Raw genomic sequence first — 19149 nt, forward strand, 5'->3', positions numbered from 1 at the left:
TTACGTCAGAGTTCAGAAGAAACTTCATGGAGGAGATTGAAATTTGAGCAGGGTCTTTTTTTTATTATTATTATTTTTATTGGTTGTTCACAACATTACAAAGCTCATGACATATCATATTTCATACATTAGTTTGAAGTGGGTTATGAACTCCCAATTTTACCCCAAATGCAGATTGCAGAATCACGTCGGTTACACATCCACAATTTTACATAATGCCCAATTAGTAATTGTTGTATTCTGCTACTTTTCCTATACCCTACTATCCCCCCTCCCCTCCCCTCCCATCTTCTCTCTCTACCCCATCTATTGTAATTCATTTCTCTCCTTGTTAATTTTCCCATTCCCCTCACAACCTCTTATATGTAATATTGTATAGCAATGAGGGTCTCCCTTCATTTCCATGCAATTTCCCTTTTCTCTCCCTTTCCCTCCCATCTCATGTCTCTGTTTAATGTTAATCTTTTCTTCCTGCTCTTCCTCCCTGCTCTGTTCATAGTTGCTCTCATTATATCAAAGAAGACATTTGGTATTTGTTTTTTAGGGAATGACTAGCTTCACTAAGCATAATCTGCTCTAGTGCCATCCATTTCCCTGCAAATTCTATGATTTTGTCATTTTTTATTGCTGCATAGTACTCCATTGTGTATAGATGCCACATTTTTTTTATCCATTCATCTATTGAAGGGCATCTGGGTTGGTTCCACAGTCTAGCTATTGTGAATTCTGCTGCTATGAACATCGATGTGGCAGCATCCCTGTAGAATGCTCTTTTAAAGAATAAGTAAGAGTTTGCCTGTAGGTACTGCCACAAGGGAGGGATATACTTGCTCATGTGACCAGCTCTCTCACTTTTAAGAAGATATGTAACTTCCTGAACTTACTTGGGCTTTGCAGCAAATTATCACCCCCTTTTACCTTTCCCCCACATGAAGCCTAATATTATTATTGCAGGTATTTCTATCAAAGTCATTTCCCAGAGCAGTAAGTAGAGCTCTTTTCCTTACCAGCAACCCCTGCAGGTAGATGTCCATTAGAAAGAGTTAGGAAGGACTTAAGTAATCTGGGGACTATCAACTTCTAGCACCCACAAGAATCATCCAGAGGGCTTGTTAAAACATGGGCTCCTGGGCCACCCCCACCCTGAGTTTTTGATTTAGTAAATGGGAAAGGAAGAATCTAAGAATTTGCATCTCTAACAAGCGTCCTGTTTGATGCTGCTGGTTCCAGAACCAAATTTTGAGAGCTGTTTTAATCCACCCTGATATTTAATAATGGATCAAACTAGAGGTTCTCAGATTTTCTGCATGATTAGAATCACCTAGGGAGATTTAAAAAAAAAAGTCCTCATGCCCAATTCTCATTCCAATACCAATCATGTAAAAATTTCTGCAAGAGAAACCAAGGCATCAGTATTTTTAAGCTTTCCAGAGATTCCAATTTGCAGCCAACATTGAGAATCACTGGCCAAGAACCTGCAGCTCAGCTAGGATTTGATAAATTAGAATCTCTGCATCATAAGCACACTAATTTAAGAGTCACAGCATTCCATAGGAGACTCTTGCATAACAATGTGTGAGACTTAGAATATCCTTAGTTTCAACAGAGTGCAAGGAATGTTTGGGTTGTTCTTAGTATATGAAGATACCCATATGTAAATACAATCCACTCCAAACACTTTACTTTTCCCCACCTCTCCTCACTCCTTTGTAATTTTCAATTCTTTAATTGATGAAGAGCAAATGCAGGTGGCAGTTCCTAGGGCTTTCATGCCAAAATACAAGTCTTAACTAAAAGGAGATGGGATGCACAAACTACTTTTAGGAAAACAGTGAATGGGCTAAAATCAATTGATGCACAGTTTTAACAGATATATTAAGTTCAAAGTGTTTTAATTCGCAGATGTTTAGTGCTTGAAGCACCTTTTCTCACAAACCATTTTTGTTCCCTTATTATAAGAAAATTAGTTGCTGCATGGTACATTTACTGCCTCCTAAAACTCTTAACTTCGGCTGGTTACAACTCCCCCTAAATCACTGTTTTTTACCTACTTTTTTTCCTGCTCTAAAGCCAAGCCTAGTCCTAAACAAACAAACAAACCTTTTTTCCCCTTTTCAAGGTGTTTTCCACTCTCTCTAGGTCTATATGCACACCATACTATTTTTTTCTCATTTTTCTTTCCTCATTCTTAACTGAATACATTCTATTCCATATCATCTTCTTCCTTACAAGTACATGCCACAAGGGAGGGATATACTTGCTACCCAAGTTCTTCTCATCTCTGTTCAATCCATACCTAATTACCTCAGGAATGTACGCTCCTGTTTCCATTCCATTTACGAATCAAAAATGACCTTAATCATAGTTGTTAAGCCTTAGGAGTGCTAGTGATATAGAGCATATAGGGAGAAGAAAGCACTGTAATTTGAAGGAATATGAGAAGTAATAAAGAACTAGTGTTATGAACCTGTACTGCACTTCAAAGAACACACATGTCCTATTCAGAACTTCTACAAAAAATCTGGCTGTGGATTTGTTGGAAGCTGGGGCTGATAATAGAGTGTACTGGTTGATTGCTTAAGAGCTGACTCCAGTCCTGGCTGGTGAGTATTGATCTGACACTCCCTCATTCCCAATCTATACATACTCAACATTATATCATAAATATTTTTTTTCACAGTTCAAAAAATTGCTAATAAATATCATTTTAAAGTCTGCATTTCATCAACTGTTGTTCATCATGTGGATACAATGTAACTACTGCTGTTCAACTGATTAAAAAATAATACATGTACTAATAAAAAGGTTGGAACACACCAACATGTTAACAGTCATTTTCTTTCTATGGTAGGATTATTGGTGACTTAATTTTTTAAAATGTATTTTTCAGTTTTCCAAATTTTCTGCAGTGAACATGACTGCTTTTATTAGTTTTAAAAAACTCTAAAACATTACTGAAAAAATAAACTTAAAAGCCATGGTATTCAATTTACACAAAAATCCTCATCTATTTCATTTTGTCTTCCTAGGATCAAACCTGCTTTTCATAAAGCACTACCCTTTGAGGAAAACAAAAACCCAGACTATTCCTTTTTCAACTATTGTTTTCATTTTAATTGCAACAGTATTATTTCCAACTAATTTCCATCGCAAATATCCACACTTTCAGCTATATTATGGGTGAAACTGGCCTTTGTGGACTGGCCTGGGAACCTGATCACTAAGTATAATGCTGCTTCTATGGGAAAATGCACTCTGGGTTCCAAATAACTAACTAAAAAATGAACTTTTGGAACACATCCTCTGTGTAAATTGGGGACTACCTTAGTAAAAAAGAAAATTGCTACCCACTGCCTTGCTAATGAGACACAAATATAGTCAGTTGTAGCCAACAAAACAATGACAGTAAAAAGGATTTTGCCAGAAGTCAAGTCTTACATGAAGAAAGATTGAAGAAATTAAATCTGGGCATAAGTGATCATATGTTGGCTTTATCTGAGTTAGTGAAATTTCAAAGAAAATGAGCAATTAGAAATTAGACTAGAGATTTCTCATAGAGTTGGCCATTTCTAATTAAGTAAGAAGGCAGAATCATCCTTGAGTTGTTCTTCTTCACCCAGTAACCTACCCCACCCTTGTTATAATCAGTCTACCAGGTTCCATTAATGCAACATCTTTCATACCCATCCACTTCTCCCTTTCACCATTATCTTTGCTTAAGGTCGGGCTTCTCTTAGACAGTTCTAATAACCGCCTAATTGGTTTTCCTTACTCAACTCTTTTCATTCTTCAGTCCACCCCCTTAACAATCTAATCATGTCTTTGCTTAAAAATTTTTCATGGTCACCTATGATCCAGAAATATGGGGTTTTCAAACTGTGCTGTCCAACATTCACCCTGAAGAACAGTTAAGAGGAAAAAGAGGAAGGAAAGTGAGAGAGTAGAGTTTCTAGGATCTGTCCCCCCATCTCTGTTTCAATCAAATAAATTTTGCTTTTCTCTATTTATTTATGCTTCCAAGCAAATAACATTTGTTCATTCATATGTTTATTTTTACATCATATTATGAATACTTGTTACTTGTTTACAGGTCTGCCTTCCCTTCTGAACTGAAAGTCTGAGGAAGATATAAAGTGTCATGATCCTCTCTGATTTTGTAGCAGTTTGCTCAAAATAGTGCTCCATAAATGTTTTTGTTGCTGAATGAAATGAAAGCCAAAAAAGTACAAATTTAACTGATCTTAGAATATAACAGACTGATATAGAGTATGAAAGCTAAAAACCTAAAGTAATTTGTTAAAAATGTAAGATAGGCAGACAATGAAATAAAGCATCTTTTCTGAGTTGATCAGTATTGGCATGTGATAACTTTTCACTAGCCATGACTCAGTGTGGAAGAAAAAGTGCTCGATGAACAGAGCACATAAGGAGATACCATCAAAAGGGGGAGACCTGGAGAAAGATGGCCTCAACAAGTCTGGTGCAAAGAGAGAAAGGGGAGAGAACAAGTGCTTCCTGGGACTTGAAACTTAACTCAGAAATTTATCTTCTCTGGCTGACCTTGAGCAGAGAATGTACTGTTGGTTATACTGTTAGATCATTAAGCAAAATCTATTGTCTTTCTCAAGTGAGACTATATAGGCCCCATGATTTACTGACCTTATGACAAATACAATGATTGGCCCAAAACTGGTAGCATTCTTCATTGTGATATACATATTACCTAGAAGTTTCTAATATTCTAGAATTCTGCAATGATAACTCTAAATATCTTAGCAACAACACACAAACACTAAAGTTTTCACTGACCCCATATGCAACTGAATTTACCTAAGTACTAACAGAAAACTAGTTCATTCAGTTGAAGAAATAATTCAATTTACCTTATTGGCAATTTCCTCAGTTAAGAAAGATCAAAGCAGTCATTATAGAAGTTACCACATTTCTCCAAAGAAGTCTCAAAACAATCCATATGTACCTAATAAATTTTCATTAAGGCAGTTTTGCAACAAGACTAACCATTTAATTAAAAAGCTTTAGTTTGTGACTTCAGTTCATTATAACAGTTTATAAAGTTTAGGTTAAGACATCAGAAAACAAACCAGGGGGCATACATGGAAATGTATTAGCAACTACAAAAGACCTCAGCACCAATACTAAAGACTCACTTTAAAAGAGGATAGGGTGTGGCAAGCTGAATATTTGGGACTCCAAAAACATTTTCCCATGGAAATCATATTATACATGATGAGTGGGCTCCTAGCCTAGTCCACAATAATGTTTTGAACATACAATGTAACTGAACCATAAATGCAAAAAGACTATTTATCTATATCCTAATATCTGTATAAATATGTTCATGATAAGTTTTGATAGATAAAATTTATTGAATGATTACTATTATTTAATTCAATCAACACATCAAGCCCCTGAGGTAGACTATTATGATTCCCCAATCAACAGATAAAAAAACAGTCCTGTGGGATTAAGAAAAATAACTTGTCCCATGTCACACAACTAGTAATGTAGGAATCACTATTTGAAGGAAGTAGGAATCTATTTCCAGTCTCTGAGGTAGGAGTTCTTCTGAGATAGAAAAGGGCCCATCAAGAAATGAAGCAGCCAGGTGTGATGTGCACATCTGTAATTCCAGTGGCTAGGGAGGCTGAGGCAGGAGGATTGTGAGTTCAAAGTCAGCCTGAGCAACTTAGCAAGATCATATCTCAAAATAAAAAATAAAAAAGCTAGGGATGTGGCTCAGTGGTTAACCATATCGCTGTCACCAAAAAAAAAAAAAAAAAAAAAAAAAAAAAAAAGAAAGAAAGAAGAAGCAAGCAAACAAACAAGCAGGCATGTTGTGCATGAACAACTGGTTTGCTTGATTCACCTCTACCAGTACAAAGGAAATGGTCCTTCTGCAGTCAGTCACTCTTCACCTGCTTGGAAATGGGGAACAAAAGGGCACATACCAAGTTAGGGAGGATGCATACTATATCCTTAGTGTGTATGTGTTGATGGTCTTTATGCAGCTTGTACTCTCACTGTTCCCTGCAGCCTACTGCTCTCTGGTTCCTTTCTTCTGTTAGAATTTTCAACTAACTTTGAGTGTTTTATGAGCAAGATTTGGCAATGAGTGACTTGACACCTTCTGACTAAGTTTGCTCATGACCTGGGATTTCAGAGGTTAAAGGCCAGAGTGTATTGCTGCTTCTGATGTGTTTATGGATTTCATGAAGGGCCCTGACATTTCTTTTTTTTTTTTATTTCCTAAGTAGAGAGTGAATGGAGCACAACCTGCAAAAAGACATCACCATATTGTAACAAACACTGTATTCCATACTTGAACTTATTCAACTTAATAGTCCAGTGTGACAGCAATGTGGTCTAATTTAGCTTCCTACTTGTTTGCATAGAAGTTGTCTGTCTCCAAATTATGGGAGGAGGGCTTTATTGTTGTTGTGCTTTGTTGTTTGATCCTTAAAAAGCCATTTAAATGAACTTATTATAGATCTATCCCATTATAGGTTGATAATAAAAGGTAATTAGGTAGTGCTGACTGATTAGGTGCTAGCCTAGCTTTAGAGTACTATTTTCAAGCACAAAGGACTGGCTAATGCCATAAAATAAATACCAGATGACTCTGACAATGCATGTGTTCATTCTAATCTCTTGTTAAGAAATGCAGAGCAGGATACTTGTGTTCATGGGGCAATCGATGGCATCCCAAGTAGTACTCAAGCCTCAGAGAGTCAAGGATTGAATGTTTTCTCATAGTTGAAGCTAGAGAGAGAAAAATGGAATATAAAAGGGAACCTCAGGAAAATAGAAGGGAGAACAGTAGAGCAGAAGCAGGGAACCAAAGGGGAGGGAGCAGGAGAGGAAAAGGGGAAGAACTTGGGAACAAAGTGTTATCCAAATTATGCTATGTGCATGTGTGACTATATCCCAGTGCATTCCAAGTTTATATGTAACTGTAAGGTACCAATCAAAATAAATAAATAAAAGGAAAAGTAGAGGAAAGGGATTGGGGGAAGGAGAAAGGAAAGGAAGGGTTAATAGGAAAAGAAGGAAAGCAAAATGATGCAGGAAGCAGAAGAAGCTGAGAGAAGCAGAAAGAACAAAAAAGTAGGGCAAGGACAGAAGTCAAAGGACAATGTAAGAGAAGGTGGCTGGCTGGTGGGATGAAGCAGAATCGAAACAGAGATTAAAGGCTAGAAAATCTGGTTAAAGGAACCTAGATCCCAGATTCTACTCTGTTACTGCCACATTCTTCTGGTTCTGAAATGATAAGGAGATGGAAATGCTAATTACCCTGACTTGATCAGTGCATGGTATATACATATATTGAAATATCACATTGTGCTCTATTAATATATGCAAATATTACATGTTAATCAAAAAAATTTTTAAAAACTAAAACAAAATTTAAAAATGAGAAAAGTGATCATGGAAAAAAAAAACCATCGATTGTATATATCTTCCAAACTTCCCATTTATCTTCAACCCACACTTAGTTTCTGGTTCCAAGGCACAATTTAACATTATACATTTGTTCACATTTTATTTGAGAGCATTAGAAGGGACTAATTCCCTGATACCTTAGGGTTTTTCCAAATTAACATATTAGGATCAAAACAACCTATGATATGATCTATAAAACAAGCATTATTGCTCACGTACACTGATTTCAGCTTCTATTTTACAGGTAGTTCATCAGCTGACCAGCTCTGTATACAAAAACACAGTTCCTCCCATCGCTCCCCAGAGTATAGACCACATGTCCCTATAATGGCTTTTATCACTACAGTGTTCTTCATTGGCTTCTCCCCAAGATTACTATCTGTATGGAGTTGCTGAGTCCCACATGCGGCATATTTCACATCATGACCAAGTGTGTTTGCTTGGTAAGATGAGAGGGCTTTTTTTACTCTCCGAGATGTAAATTTAGTCTGGAAGTAATAAGATAGATAGCTCTGAACTGCTCTCTGAAGATTATGTCTTTGAAAACACTCATAAAGACAACGCTCACCCAAACTACGGCGCATTTGGCAAAGTCAGGAAAAGCTGTGGCCTATCTACAGCCAAAAGAACACAGGATCAAAGTAGGCAACCCACAAGATTCCCTGGTTTATGTAAGTAAATCTCATGTGATAGCCCAATATAGAAAATGAATTCAAGAGAAACTATTCTGGTGGAACCAAGAACCCTACCACATGATCACTCTCTTGGTATTTTCAGTAGCCCAAGGAACTTCATGCAACTAACTATTGGGCTTTGTGGAACCCATTAGTAAGCCATAACATAATCAAATTCTACTCATTTGAATCAATAAGGGAGTAGACATTCAACAAGAAGTAAGGAATCTTCATAAGTTTGTGGAATTCCTGACTGACCAACATGGAATAGAGTTCAATCTTCAAATCATATGAAGTTTATAGAGATAATAGAAATCTCCTTGTCTAGACCCCTCACATTCATTGGCCACTGACTGGTGAGTTTTGCCATCTGAGAAGAGGGGGGCAATTCTTTAACCCTCACTCCCAAAAAACAAAGAAAGCAAAAGGCAAGACTAGCTACAACAAAAGGTCAGCTTAATTCTAGGAATAATGTTACAACTCTGGTTCTCCCAGCTACAGAATTAAGATTGCCTTCATAAATTAAACTTTCTTTGCTGAGAGGCTTATCTAAGGCATTTCAGAGTATCCTTTTATCAGAATGCAGGGTTTCTATTTTTCCCCTCTTTGAACATTTTTTTATTGGTACATAGTTGTATACAGTGATGGGATTTGTTGTTACATATCTGTACATGCACACAATATTAGAACTCAAAGGGTTTTCTAAAATACACAATCAGGTTAGAAAGGGTATAAATTAAAATGATAATGAAAGTCAGAAATGATCTTTTTTTTAAACTAATTTCTTTCTTTTTTTAATATTTATTTTTTAGTTCTCGGCGGACACAACATCTTTGTTTGTATGTGGTGCTGAGGATCGAACCTGGGCCACAGGCATGCCAGGCGAGCGCGCTACCGCTTGAGCCACATCCCCAGCCCAGAAATGACCTTAATTGCTGGGCGTGGTGTAATCCATGCCTGTGATCCCAGCAGCTAGAAAGGCTGAGACAGAGGGATCTTGAGTTCAAAGCCAGCCTCAGCAACAGCGAGGAACTAAGCACTCAATGAGACCCTGTCTCTAAATAAAATACAAAATACAGCTGGGATGTGGTTCAGTGGTCGAGTGCCCCTGAGTTTAATCCCCAGTACACATCCCAAAAAAGAAATGATCTTAATTATCAAAAAAAAAAAAAAAAAAAAACAAACCTTGATGTTCTTGGTGAAGTCATTTCTCATTGGCAAAAACACAGATTTCAAAAGCCACAGGATAAAAACATGTGACTAGAGATTTCAGTGGGCAAATAAATGCCTATCACTATGTACAAGATTTGTTTGTTTATAACAAACTCTGATTTTTGAGGAATTGAATTACTTGGGTATTAGGACAATAGGCATATGCATCTCTGGCTCATACCCAAACCATCATGTAAGGACTCAGGAATGATAAGCCGAAAAGAATACCAGTCTTGGATAATGCTTGGTCCCTGGTCACCACATTTTCAAACTTTCTCTCATTTTTGCCTGGTCTGAGTTTTTTGGATTTTAGTTTGCTGTGGAAATCAATTCCTCCTTTGGCTGTCTTCTGGGTCATAACTCACCAGTTTAAGCTGTCTGCTTCTGAATTACAATCTAAATGAGACTTGTAGCTTTCCTATGGCTAAGTCTCATTTTCCTAAGCTGAATTCTTGACAACCAATGATTCTTAAGAGCTGTCGATCTTTTGACAGGCAATATATATTTTTTTCTGATTAAAAAGAAGCCCTGTACTGTTCTATAGTTATTTTAGTTGTAGTTATCCCAACTGGCCCCTCCTTTTAGGCATAGGCTTGCCCTCAAAGTAGGAGTGTCAACAACCCATCAATAAACCTTGCTGTTCCCTAGTGGCTTATGGAAAAAGAAGGGAATGCTCCCAGCTCTTCCTGAAATACATTCAAAACAATATTGACTGAGTGCTAGCAAAGTATGCTTGCTTCTCTGGTGCTCAGGAAGTTTATGTCTGACTTTAATTCCAAATGAGCATGCGCCATCAAACCCAGACATTCCAATCCACAGCACAGGTTCCAGTGGTTAGAGGAAACTAGATGCAGTTTGGCCTTTTAGTTGCTGTTTTTCAGTAGCTAGTGATTATTTTAATCTACTTAACCCTCTTTCCTAGGCATTTAAGCTAAGTAGGATTTCCCTGATCCAATAATAATAATAATAATAATGATAATAATAATAACAACAACAACTAATATTTGTGTAGTGCTTTAAGTGTGGGGAAAGGAAGAGGGTGTGAAGTCTCTTAGTGTAGACAACAGGTCTGTATTTAGGTTTCTGACCTCCTCTCTCCCTGGACTTATATAGGCAATGAACTCTTAATCATGAGCACTCAGATTGATAGCTATATTATGCACTGATATGTGCTAGGTACTCCACCAGCAGCTAGCACATTTTAATGATAAACTTCATTTTCATAAAAAGCAAAATTGAAAAAGAAAATGGCATATCATGGAGATATTTCTTTTTTGATAGTGTTATTGGACTGGAAAATCTTAGAATGACACAGAGCAGAACATGATTTCAAGTAGGCTTTGACAGTAATGCTCATAATTTTTTATTGCTTATGATTTTTTATATAAAATGGAAAAAATATGAGCAGAATAATAATGTGCTCTTTCTTGGTTGAACAACCATGCTCAAAGAGGCATGAAGAAGAATTATTTCTGAGTGTGAACAGTGTTAAGAGGGCTTACTGCCTAGCTTTGTATTTGGCCTAGTCCTGGTTACCATTTTCATTTGGGGGTAGAAATCTGGTGTCATTGGTTCTGAACACTTCACAAATTATTCCAATGTGCAATCAAAGAGAAGAACCATTGATTTAGGATCTCTGTTGCATATACAATACTGATATTGTTTTAGCATTGATACCAATAACTGTCTTCCAGTGATCCAGGGTTTTATATAGCACCATAATGGTTAATGCAAGGGTATTAAACACTTACCTGATACAGCTCCATAATGGTTAATACACGGGTATTAAATACTTAAAGTTCATTTCAACTTTGATAAAGGTTTAGAAAATTATACATACAAAAGGTTCCATGATTTGGTGGATACAACTGAGATATTTAAAAATGTGATATTCCATCAAATCCTGTTGATAAGAACAGCCCCATTATGTGTGAATACAAAGTTAATAAAGAGGCACTCTTTTGTGCTGAAAAATGAAACAAACCAAATTTTTGTTTTATACAAATGATCATGCCTCCTTATTTAAAATCAGGTCATTATAATCACAGGTCTTAAAAATATATCCTCAATTAACAGAAAGTTGAGATCAGCAGAACAGCAACATTTGATTTGCACATCCACAGGGTGAGTTCGATTTTTAATCACAGTCACTTTGGCAAACAGAAGGAACAAGGCACTTTATTATTGGAAGCTACATTAAAAATGTCCATGGGCCACAGAACAACATGTCCAAGGCCAATTGTGTAGAGTGCAAAGACTTCAGGCAGTGGGGGATGGTAAGAAGTTTGTCTCCTCTCTGTCTCTGGAAGGGTACCAACCTCATAACATCAGTACAGTTAATAACTCTCTGACCTTTAAAAGGCATTTTATGAGCAAATTAGGTCAATTAGAATGGAGCAAAAACCCCAACCACTTTGTAACCAGGGTAAAAATGTAGCCAATTCCTTGCATCAAATATATGTTAACAGACAATGTTCATACAGGGTTTTAGTTTGCTGAATTAAAACTAACAAAAGAAAGACACAAAGAAAGCCACAGTGAGATGCAAATGACTTTGAAATGTAAAGCCCCAAACTTCACTTTGAACCTATCCTATTCAGTGTTGTCTGTTCATGAGAATTAACTGAACTGTACAGAACCCTCCAGTCCTTAAGGGGATGGGGTGTGGCCAGTGTAGAGGGAAAGTTCTTGGGAACTACATGCTAACTGATTTATACACATTATTCATTTCGTTTTCATGCCAGCTCAATGAGACAGCTATTGTCCCTATTTTATAGAAAGGAAACAGATTTAGAAAGGCTTTAAGGGACACATCCAACTCCTGTCTAGTGAATCAATTATTTTTCACAAGCATGTACCACTCCATTCTACCACTCTTCTTTCTTTCAATAATTTATCTTCTTTCCTTCCACTTCTTTCCATCTCAAAGCCTTAAAACCAGTGGACAGGTGATAGTACTGGAAGGATTTTAAAGGGAAAAAATCCTAATAGAACACTCTTTCATTCCTCTCTTAAAATCCTAGACGATTTTCTGTTTTACCACACATGGCCTGGTCACCAGGATCCAAGGAAGTGTAGGCTCCCTATGGGCTCATGTTATATTTTTTGCTTTTTAATCTCCCCCTGGTTTCAATGACTATGTTTTTCAAATCCCAAATAAGGGCATCTAGCCTGAGACATTATGTTTTTTTAAGAGATCATGAGGATAGCATATTTTGAAATTAAAGCTTAAAAAGTACTCCTGGTGTCTTGGAGAGATAGGCTCAGAATAGGGCTGACTCAGTATGGACATGTTGATTAATTAATTGGAACCTGATCACACAAGGAGAGTAATGAGCAAAGTTAAAATAAATTCTTATCACTGGAATTCAACAGGGTGGTCTTTCTGACAGGTCTTTTTGTCATAGTCTTAATGTAGGCTTTCCTAAACCTTGTGGTTTGTTAACCTGCAAGTACTTGTTTAGATATAAGGCTGTGGATTCTAAAAGACAAGCTGTTAATTATGAGTTCTAATCTGAAGCTAGAAGATGCCTATAAAGATTAAAACTTGTTTCCTTTTTTCTAACAATTAGCAGCCTAGCTGAAGAGCGATCAATTATAATTGAGGAACTGAAGAAGGTAATAAATGCATTACTGAGACCAGTTGCTATACAGAACCATTTTTTTAATCCTTAAATTCTGCAGGTTGTAAATTACTCATTAGAAGGCAGAAAGCAAAATAGCCATAATCCATTTAGTGCCTCCAAACTCCACAGACTTAGAGGAGGAAATCCATGGAAACAACGGGCCTGATGTGTTCTTTCACTGCTATTTCTTAATGGGCAAAGGTAGTTAAACAATAAGGAAAAGCCCCACTAATTATCCTGATGCGATGGTCCATAGGTCAGGGGTGGACTTGATTAAATTCATGGAGGGTTGACCCACAAATGGTGGGAAAATGCCCCTTCTTTTCCACTCAGCGCCACAGGCAGCTAATCAATGTGAACATCTCACTTCCAGATTATTTCATGAGACCAGAGAAATAGCCCACAGCATTCATTAGGGCATTCACTCATATCTGTTGTTTTCCAGTCAGTGTAGGGACTAGGACAAGAAGCCAAGTACCAGAGAGGAATTAGAAGGGGGCCAAGGAGGAGACTGTCCTCCTCTCCACACATAGGAAATATAGCTCCCATTTACAAAATATTCAGCTGTGAAAACAACTAGACAATTAGTTTGTAGGTTTCTTTGCATGTACAAAAAGGCACATATATTTGGTTTGAATGTGGATTTTTGTAAGCTTAATGTGAGCACATTTAACTATTTACTAAGGGGCAATGGTTTTTTAATACCTAGAAATGAAATTCAATTTTAGGCTCTTAGTGGTAATAACACAGATGATATGAATGAGGTTTTTTTTTTTTAATTTTTAAATGTGTTTTAATTAGTTATACCTGACCATAGAAGGCATTTATGCACTTTGGTATATCATACATAGATAGGATATAATTTCTCATTTTTCTGAGTGTACATATTGCAGAATCATATGAATGATTTGGGGGGGTAAAATTCAAATCTGTGTATATTTCTTTTTTTTTTTCCAACAATATAATGACCTTTAAATACGTAAAACAGCTTCTGGGTCACCGTTAGACTAAATACAATAGAATACCTACTGGTTTGCTTCTGTACTGAGAAGAAATTTCTTTTATACTTCTTTGCCTTTTTCCTTCATGATCAACAGCACCTTTCTGAATAAAGATGGTGGGATTAGGCTATGAAATGGAACTTTTTTCTTTGCAGAGGTAAGTGGACCACATGAGGATCAAATCTCCATTTCTGCAGCAGCAAACTGAGTTACCCAACCCCAACTATTTCCATTCATTTTCTACTTGACAGTCTTCTAATGACGTTTGTGATTTCACCAGATTGGCGCTATGTCTATCTCTGTGTTCCATTCCAGTACCCACCAAGTTATTGTTGCTCAATAAATCATTAATGATAATGAAGGGAAATTCAGTTTAAAATTATAGCTGTTTGGAAATGTATTAACTTTGTTAAAGTCATTATAAAGTAAGTGTTTCCTAGATAGATTATTTAACCATGTCACATGATAAATATTTTTGCTTCCCACATCTTCTCTTCTTTCCATTTCTACTGTTCTTACAGTAGAGAGCTATACTAAAGAATTTTTTTATAACTTTATTTATTTTTATGTAGTGCTGAGGATTGAACCCAGTGACCCTTTTCATTAGACATACTGACTTCAAAGCACTTTAGGAAACCATTGAGGCATGGTAAGAAAACTTTACAAAGCTCACAGTAATTTTGAAATTATAACCTGTTGCTTCTATGTTATTTGTCCCAGGAAAAAGTCAATTTTGGTGAAAACCAGAAATGATATCTGGCCTTTCCCCTTTCCTGGGGATGAACTACCCGAGTTCTCTTCTCACTTACCCTGAGTGGATTTTCATTAAGGTAAGGGGGTTCACCTTCCACCATTTCAATTGCCATAATTCCCAAAGACCATATATCAACTTTTGGACCATAAGCTTTGCGAGTCACCACCTCAGGTGCCATCCAATAGGGAGTTCCCACCATGGTGCTTCGTTTACTTTGCTCAGGAGTGATCTGGGCACAGAACCCAAAATCAGCTGTAGAGATGAAAAATCAATTAAAATAAGCCCACACTCTTTCATTCTACAATAGGATACTTTCAGATATGGTTGAACCTTCCTGTGAAACACTGAGCTTCCATAGCTGCCTAGCTCACATCCTTTTGATACTTAATTTCTCAGCTGGTTCTGGTTTTAGTGGGGTCAGAAATAATCATTGATGTCATTTTTACCAAGCTTTAATATATTTCAGTGTCCATTATTGTTTCCTGCAAGTTACAGTATCCTTCACTTTTCAAATTAGGTACTTGTCATACAATCATAACAAAAAACACTAGAAATTGTGAAATATTAAATGCAAAAATTCTGGACACAATCTACAGGAACACAGCATAAAACAAATTAATTAAAATTGGGTTCTCAATGCTTCCAAATAAATTATTTCAGCAGCCATTATCTTCTATCTTCTTAAGATAGGTAGTAAAAGAACAGAAATTCCCTGATATTTTCTCAAACATGATCTGAATCAAAATACCTACTCAATTTAACAGAGCCATCCATCCCGAGGAGAATATTGTCACTCTTTATGTCTCTATGGATCACTTGGTTTGAGTGCAAGAAATCCAAAGCTTGGAGGCACTATTGAACCAGAAAAAAAGTTCCAATTATATCACAAAGAATTTTTTAAATTCTAAGTTTCATTTCTAGACAAATTATTGGGGAAGGATATAATTTTGTGTTGTCAAATGAAATTGATTACCGCATGCCTTAACACCACTTTAAAATAACACTATAACTTAAATCAGTGATGTTACTTAGCAGTATAAGTTTGATGGCTCCCATGTCAGACTAGGCCATGAAAGAGTAAGGATATAAGTAGCACTAATCATGAATACAGCAAACCTAACACAAAATATAATCATCTTTTGGCCTAGTTATCTGCAAGGTATAGATTCAGCTTGGTCTTTTCAGATGTAGGAAGCCTCTGTGTATATGATTTCATTTGATTGAATAGGTTTGGAGTAGTACCCAGGAATCTGCATTTGAAATATGTGCTCTAAACTACTTCTGATGAAGAGCCAAGTTTGGGAAGGTCTCCTAGTTTATAAAATAACTACAGATACTTGTTTGGAGATGCTTTTGTATTGTAATACCAAAAAATGGAAACCACAGGCTCAGGACTTGAATGACAATAAATTTGATTTATTGCATGAATAGAAAACATATGCATTTAGTGGATCTATGGTGTCTGGGGTGCAGGAAATGAGAATAAGAAGAAAACAAAGGAGGAAATTCAAGCAAACAATTTAATACAAAATGTAAAGATTAGCTGATATCATTTATTTTTGTTTTTCTATCATTTGTTTTCACGTTTTAGTGAATCATTATTCCTATTTTGTTTGTAGAAAACTTCACCATAATGAATGAGATAGAGGACAATGCCCAACATAAGACTCTAATGAAAAGTGTGTGTTTTTAAAATTATTGAACAAAATAATTATAACAAAAATCCTTTATTTAGCTTGGAAGTAAGAACATGACACCATTATTGGAAAAGAGACATGCACAGGCCCACTGGAGGGCTATGGGGAATATCCACCTTGTAGTATGAAAGCAACTGCTTTCTGGGCTGAAGGAGAACCTTGTTTAACTTGCCTTCTGGAAAAAGATCGGAATATCATGTGGTCATATTTTACATGTAGTAAGAAATAAATATTGTGTTAAAATTCCCCCAAATCAGGAATAAGTTCCATGTGAACATCACCATTTTGCATATTAATTATAGTGATATGAATATGGCACCTAAAGGATTAAATATGGCACCTCAAGGATTACATAATGGAACTCAAAAGATTGTCAAAAAGAGCAACTAAAATAAACAAGGGGCTGGGGAGACTGATGCAAATAAATGCTACTTAGGTTAAGATTCAAATTGAAGTCAGGCTCTCCAGTTGTTTTTTCATTAGAAAATTTTTGTTATTGTTACTTAGATGTTATAAACATTCTGAGCAAGCATAAATACTAATTTTGGTGTACTCATTCGTAAGAAATGCTCTATTTTCTTACCTCTCTGCAAACAGCTGCTATCTGTCCTTCATCCATACAGGTCTCTGTGACCACATCAGTCAAAGAACCACCAGCCAAGTATTCCATGACCACCCACAGTTCATCACCAACTAAGTAGCTATAACAAGAAAAGAAAAAGACTTTGACTTGTGACCAAGTCTCAGTTCTGAGAGAAGTCAGTTGTGAGTGGAGCTATGTCTATTATCTATAGTTATTCAAGAACAAAACGTGATCAAATATGGGCACAGAGGTCACCAGAGCCTTACTATACAGGCAAAGAGCATGAAGTTATAGAAAATAACTTGGGGCCATGTTTAGACACTTAAGTAGTATCATTGGGTCTCTGGTTCCTTGTTTAGCCAGAGCGAGGATTTATAAGGAATGGAAGGACCCTTGATGTGCCTTTATGCCCACATCACTGTGAAATTAAACTACAATGTCCATAAGATGCACTGGGGAGTCTATTAAAAATGAAAATTCACTGGGTCCATTTCATGAGTTATGGCAAGCAGCCCAGAAACCTGCATTTCTACAAGTGCAAATACTATTTTGACAAAATTATGAATGCATAGGGTCACTTTGCTGCAAGTGAGTCCCCAAGGGCATTTTATGAAACACTGATCATGACTCTCAATTTCCATCCTCCTTTTTTCCTCTTTCCAATATCATTGATCTACCTGGTCTAAAACTCAGACAGCAAGATCTTAAGCTCATGGAGGTTGAAGAACTAGCCTTTTCTTTTGTATTCCCTCAGAACAGCAGAGTTGTGCTAAACAAACACTTACTGAAACTGAAAGAGACAGATGTTAACCACAAGTGAAGAGTTAGTGCTGTCTTTAAATGCCTATTTATAACACTGCTAATACTACTGATGAAAGAAACATTAATTACCTGGTTTAGAAAAAGGTTTAAGTCTCAATTCCCTAGACCTCACTGTCAGTTCCTCACAAAGCACCCATTAAAGCAGGGCCATTGTAGTCAGCCTTTCTTCATTCAGCCTCCTAGAGATCTTACCCACTCCAAACAAACACTAAAAGAAATGCTTAAAGCACCACGGCTCTCTATTTCCTGCCAATGTGGAGCCACAATCCACAAGTAGAAATTACACAAACTGTTTATGTTTAGAACCAAACCCATAAAACCTTTCATGTTTGATGGGCGGTCAAAGATAAGTGGGTAAAAGGTTAGCCATGTATCTCACACTCTACTACTTTGTAGCATTTGAGAAATATTTGACTGTTAAATTAATAAAAGCCCAATAAAATAATTTACCAAGAAAAGGCCATCCCATAAGAACAACACATACATAATGAGAGAAAACACTTACCTATCTAAATAATTAACAATATTGGGATTCTTATTTTCCCTCATAACCAGAATTTCATTAATAATTAATTCTTTTTTGGGTTGTTGTTGAAGGTTCATCTGCTTTATGGCCACCTGAATGATGATGAAAATATGAGAATGAATCACAATTGTCACAATAAACACAAACATCAATATTTTGGGAACACAGAATGAGGCATACAAATTATTTACTAAGCTCTTTCTCTGTACCACAAATCCATGAGTAAATTATCTACATTTTTTCATAAGAGATGTCATTAACAAGGAATAAATATGAATAAAGGAAAATAATCAGGAATGTTAGCACTAACCTCTTGTCCTGTTGCAATGTCAAGTGCTGTATAAACAGTACCCGATGCCCTGTGAAGGTGAAATTTATCAAATGAATAAGCAATAAAGGTGTTACCAATGTATTTCACTTGCAACAAAATACTGGTTATTTGCAGGAGAGGAAAATTAGCAAAGTCAAGATTAAAGGATGAAGTAAAACAAGAGCATATTTTAAAAAATTATTATCATGGTAAGGACATTGAGCATAAGATCTACCCTTTTAACAAAATTTTAAGTGCACAATATTGGAACAACCTCTTTATAAAGTAATTACACCTGAATCATTCACTGTCTATCCCTTGTGGTGGGCTAGAAACTCCAGTCAAGATTTTTTGGCACCAGTTTCTGGGCCATGCTCTATGCAATTATGGGAAACTACTGAAATATTCTGAATATTCCTCAACTCGTACAACAATGAAAATTGAGGGCCTCTGCTTATACTGAAATCTAGTTTAGCAAAGGCA

The 19149-nt window shown here is 36.4% G+C and overlaps 1 protein-coding gene across 4 annotated transcripts in view; it reads right to left on the reverse strand.

The window, feature by feature from the left end:
• The window catches only part of Pak3 (p21 (RAC1) activated kinase 3), an 84197-nt gene that overhangs the window by 3876 nt on the left and 61172 nt on the right, over positions 1-19149 (reverse strand). For all 4 annotated transcript variants that reach the window (XM_077793853.1, XM_026396783.1, XM_026396782.1 and 1 more), the window contains 5 exons: positions 18667-18715; positions 18336-18448; positions 17009-17126; positions 15481-15580; positions 14784-14980 (listed from right to left, as the gene is read on the reverse strand). In XM_077793853.1, the coding sequence (XP_077649979.1) occupies positions 14784-14980; positions 15481-15580; positions 17009-17126; positions 18336-18448; positions 18667-18715 (577 nt within the window). The remainder of the gene's footprint in view (positions 1-14783; positions 14981-15480; positions 15581-17008; positions 17127-18335; positions 18449-18666; positions 18716-19149) is intronic.

The sequence above is a fragment of the Urocitellus parryii genome, chromosome X, assembly GCF_045843805.1.
Source record: "Urocitellus parryii isolate mUroPar1 chromosome X, mUroPar1.hap1, whole genome shotgun sequence".
NCBI lineage: Eukaryota > Metazoa > Chordata > Mammalia > Rodentia > Sciuridae > Urocitellus > Urocitellus parryii.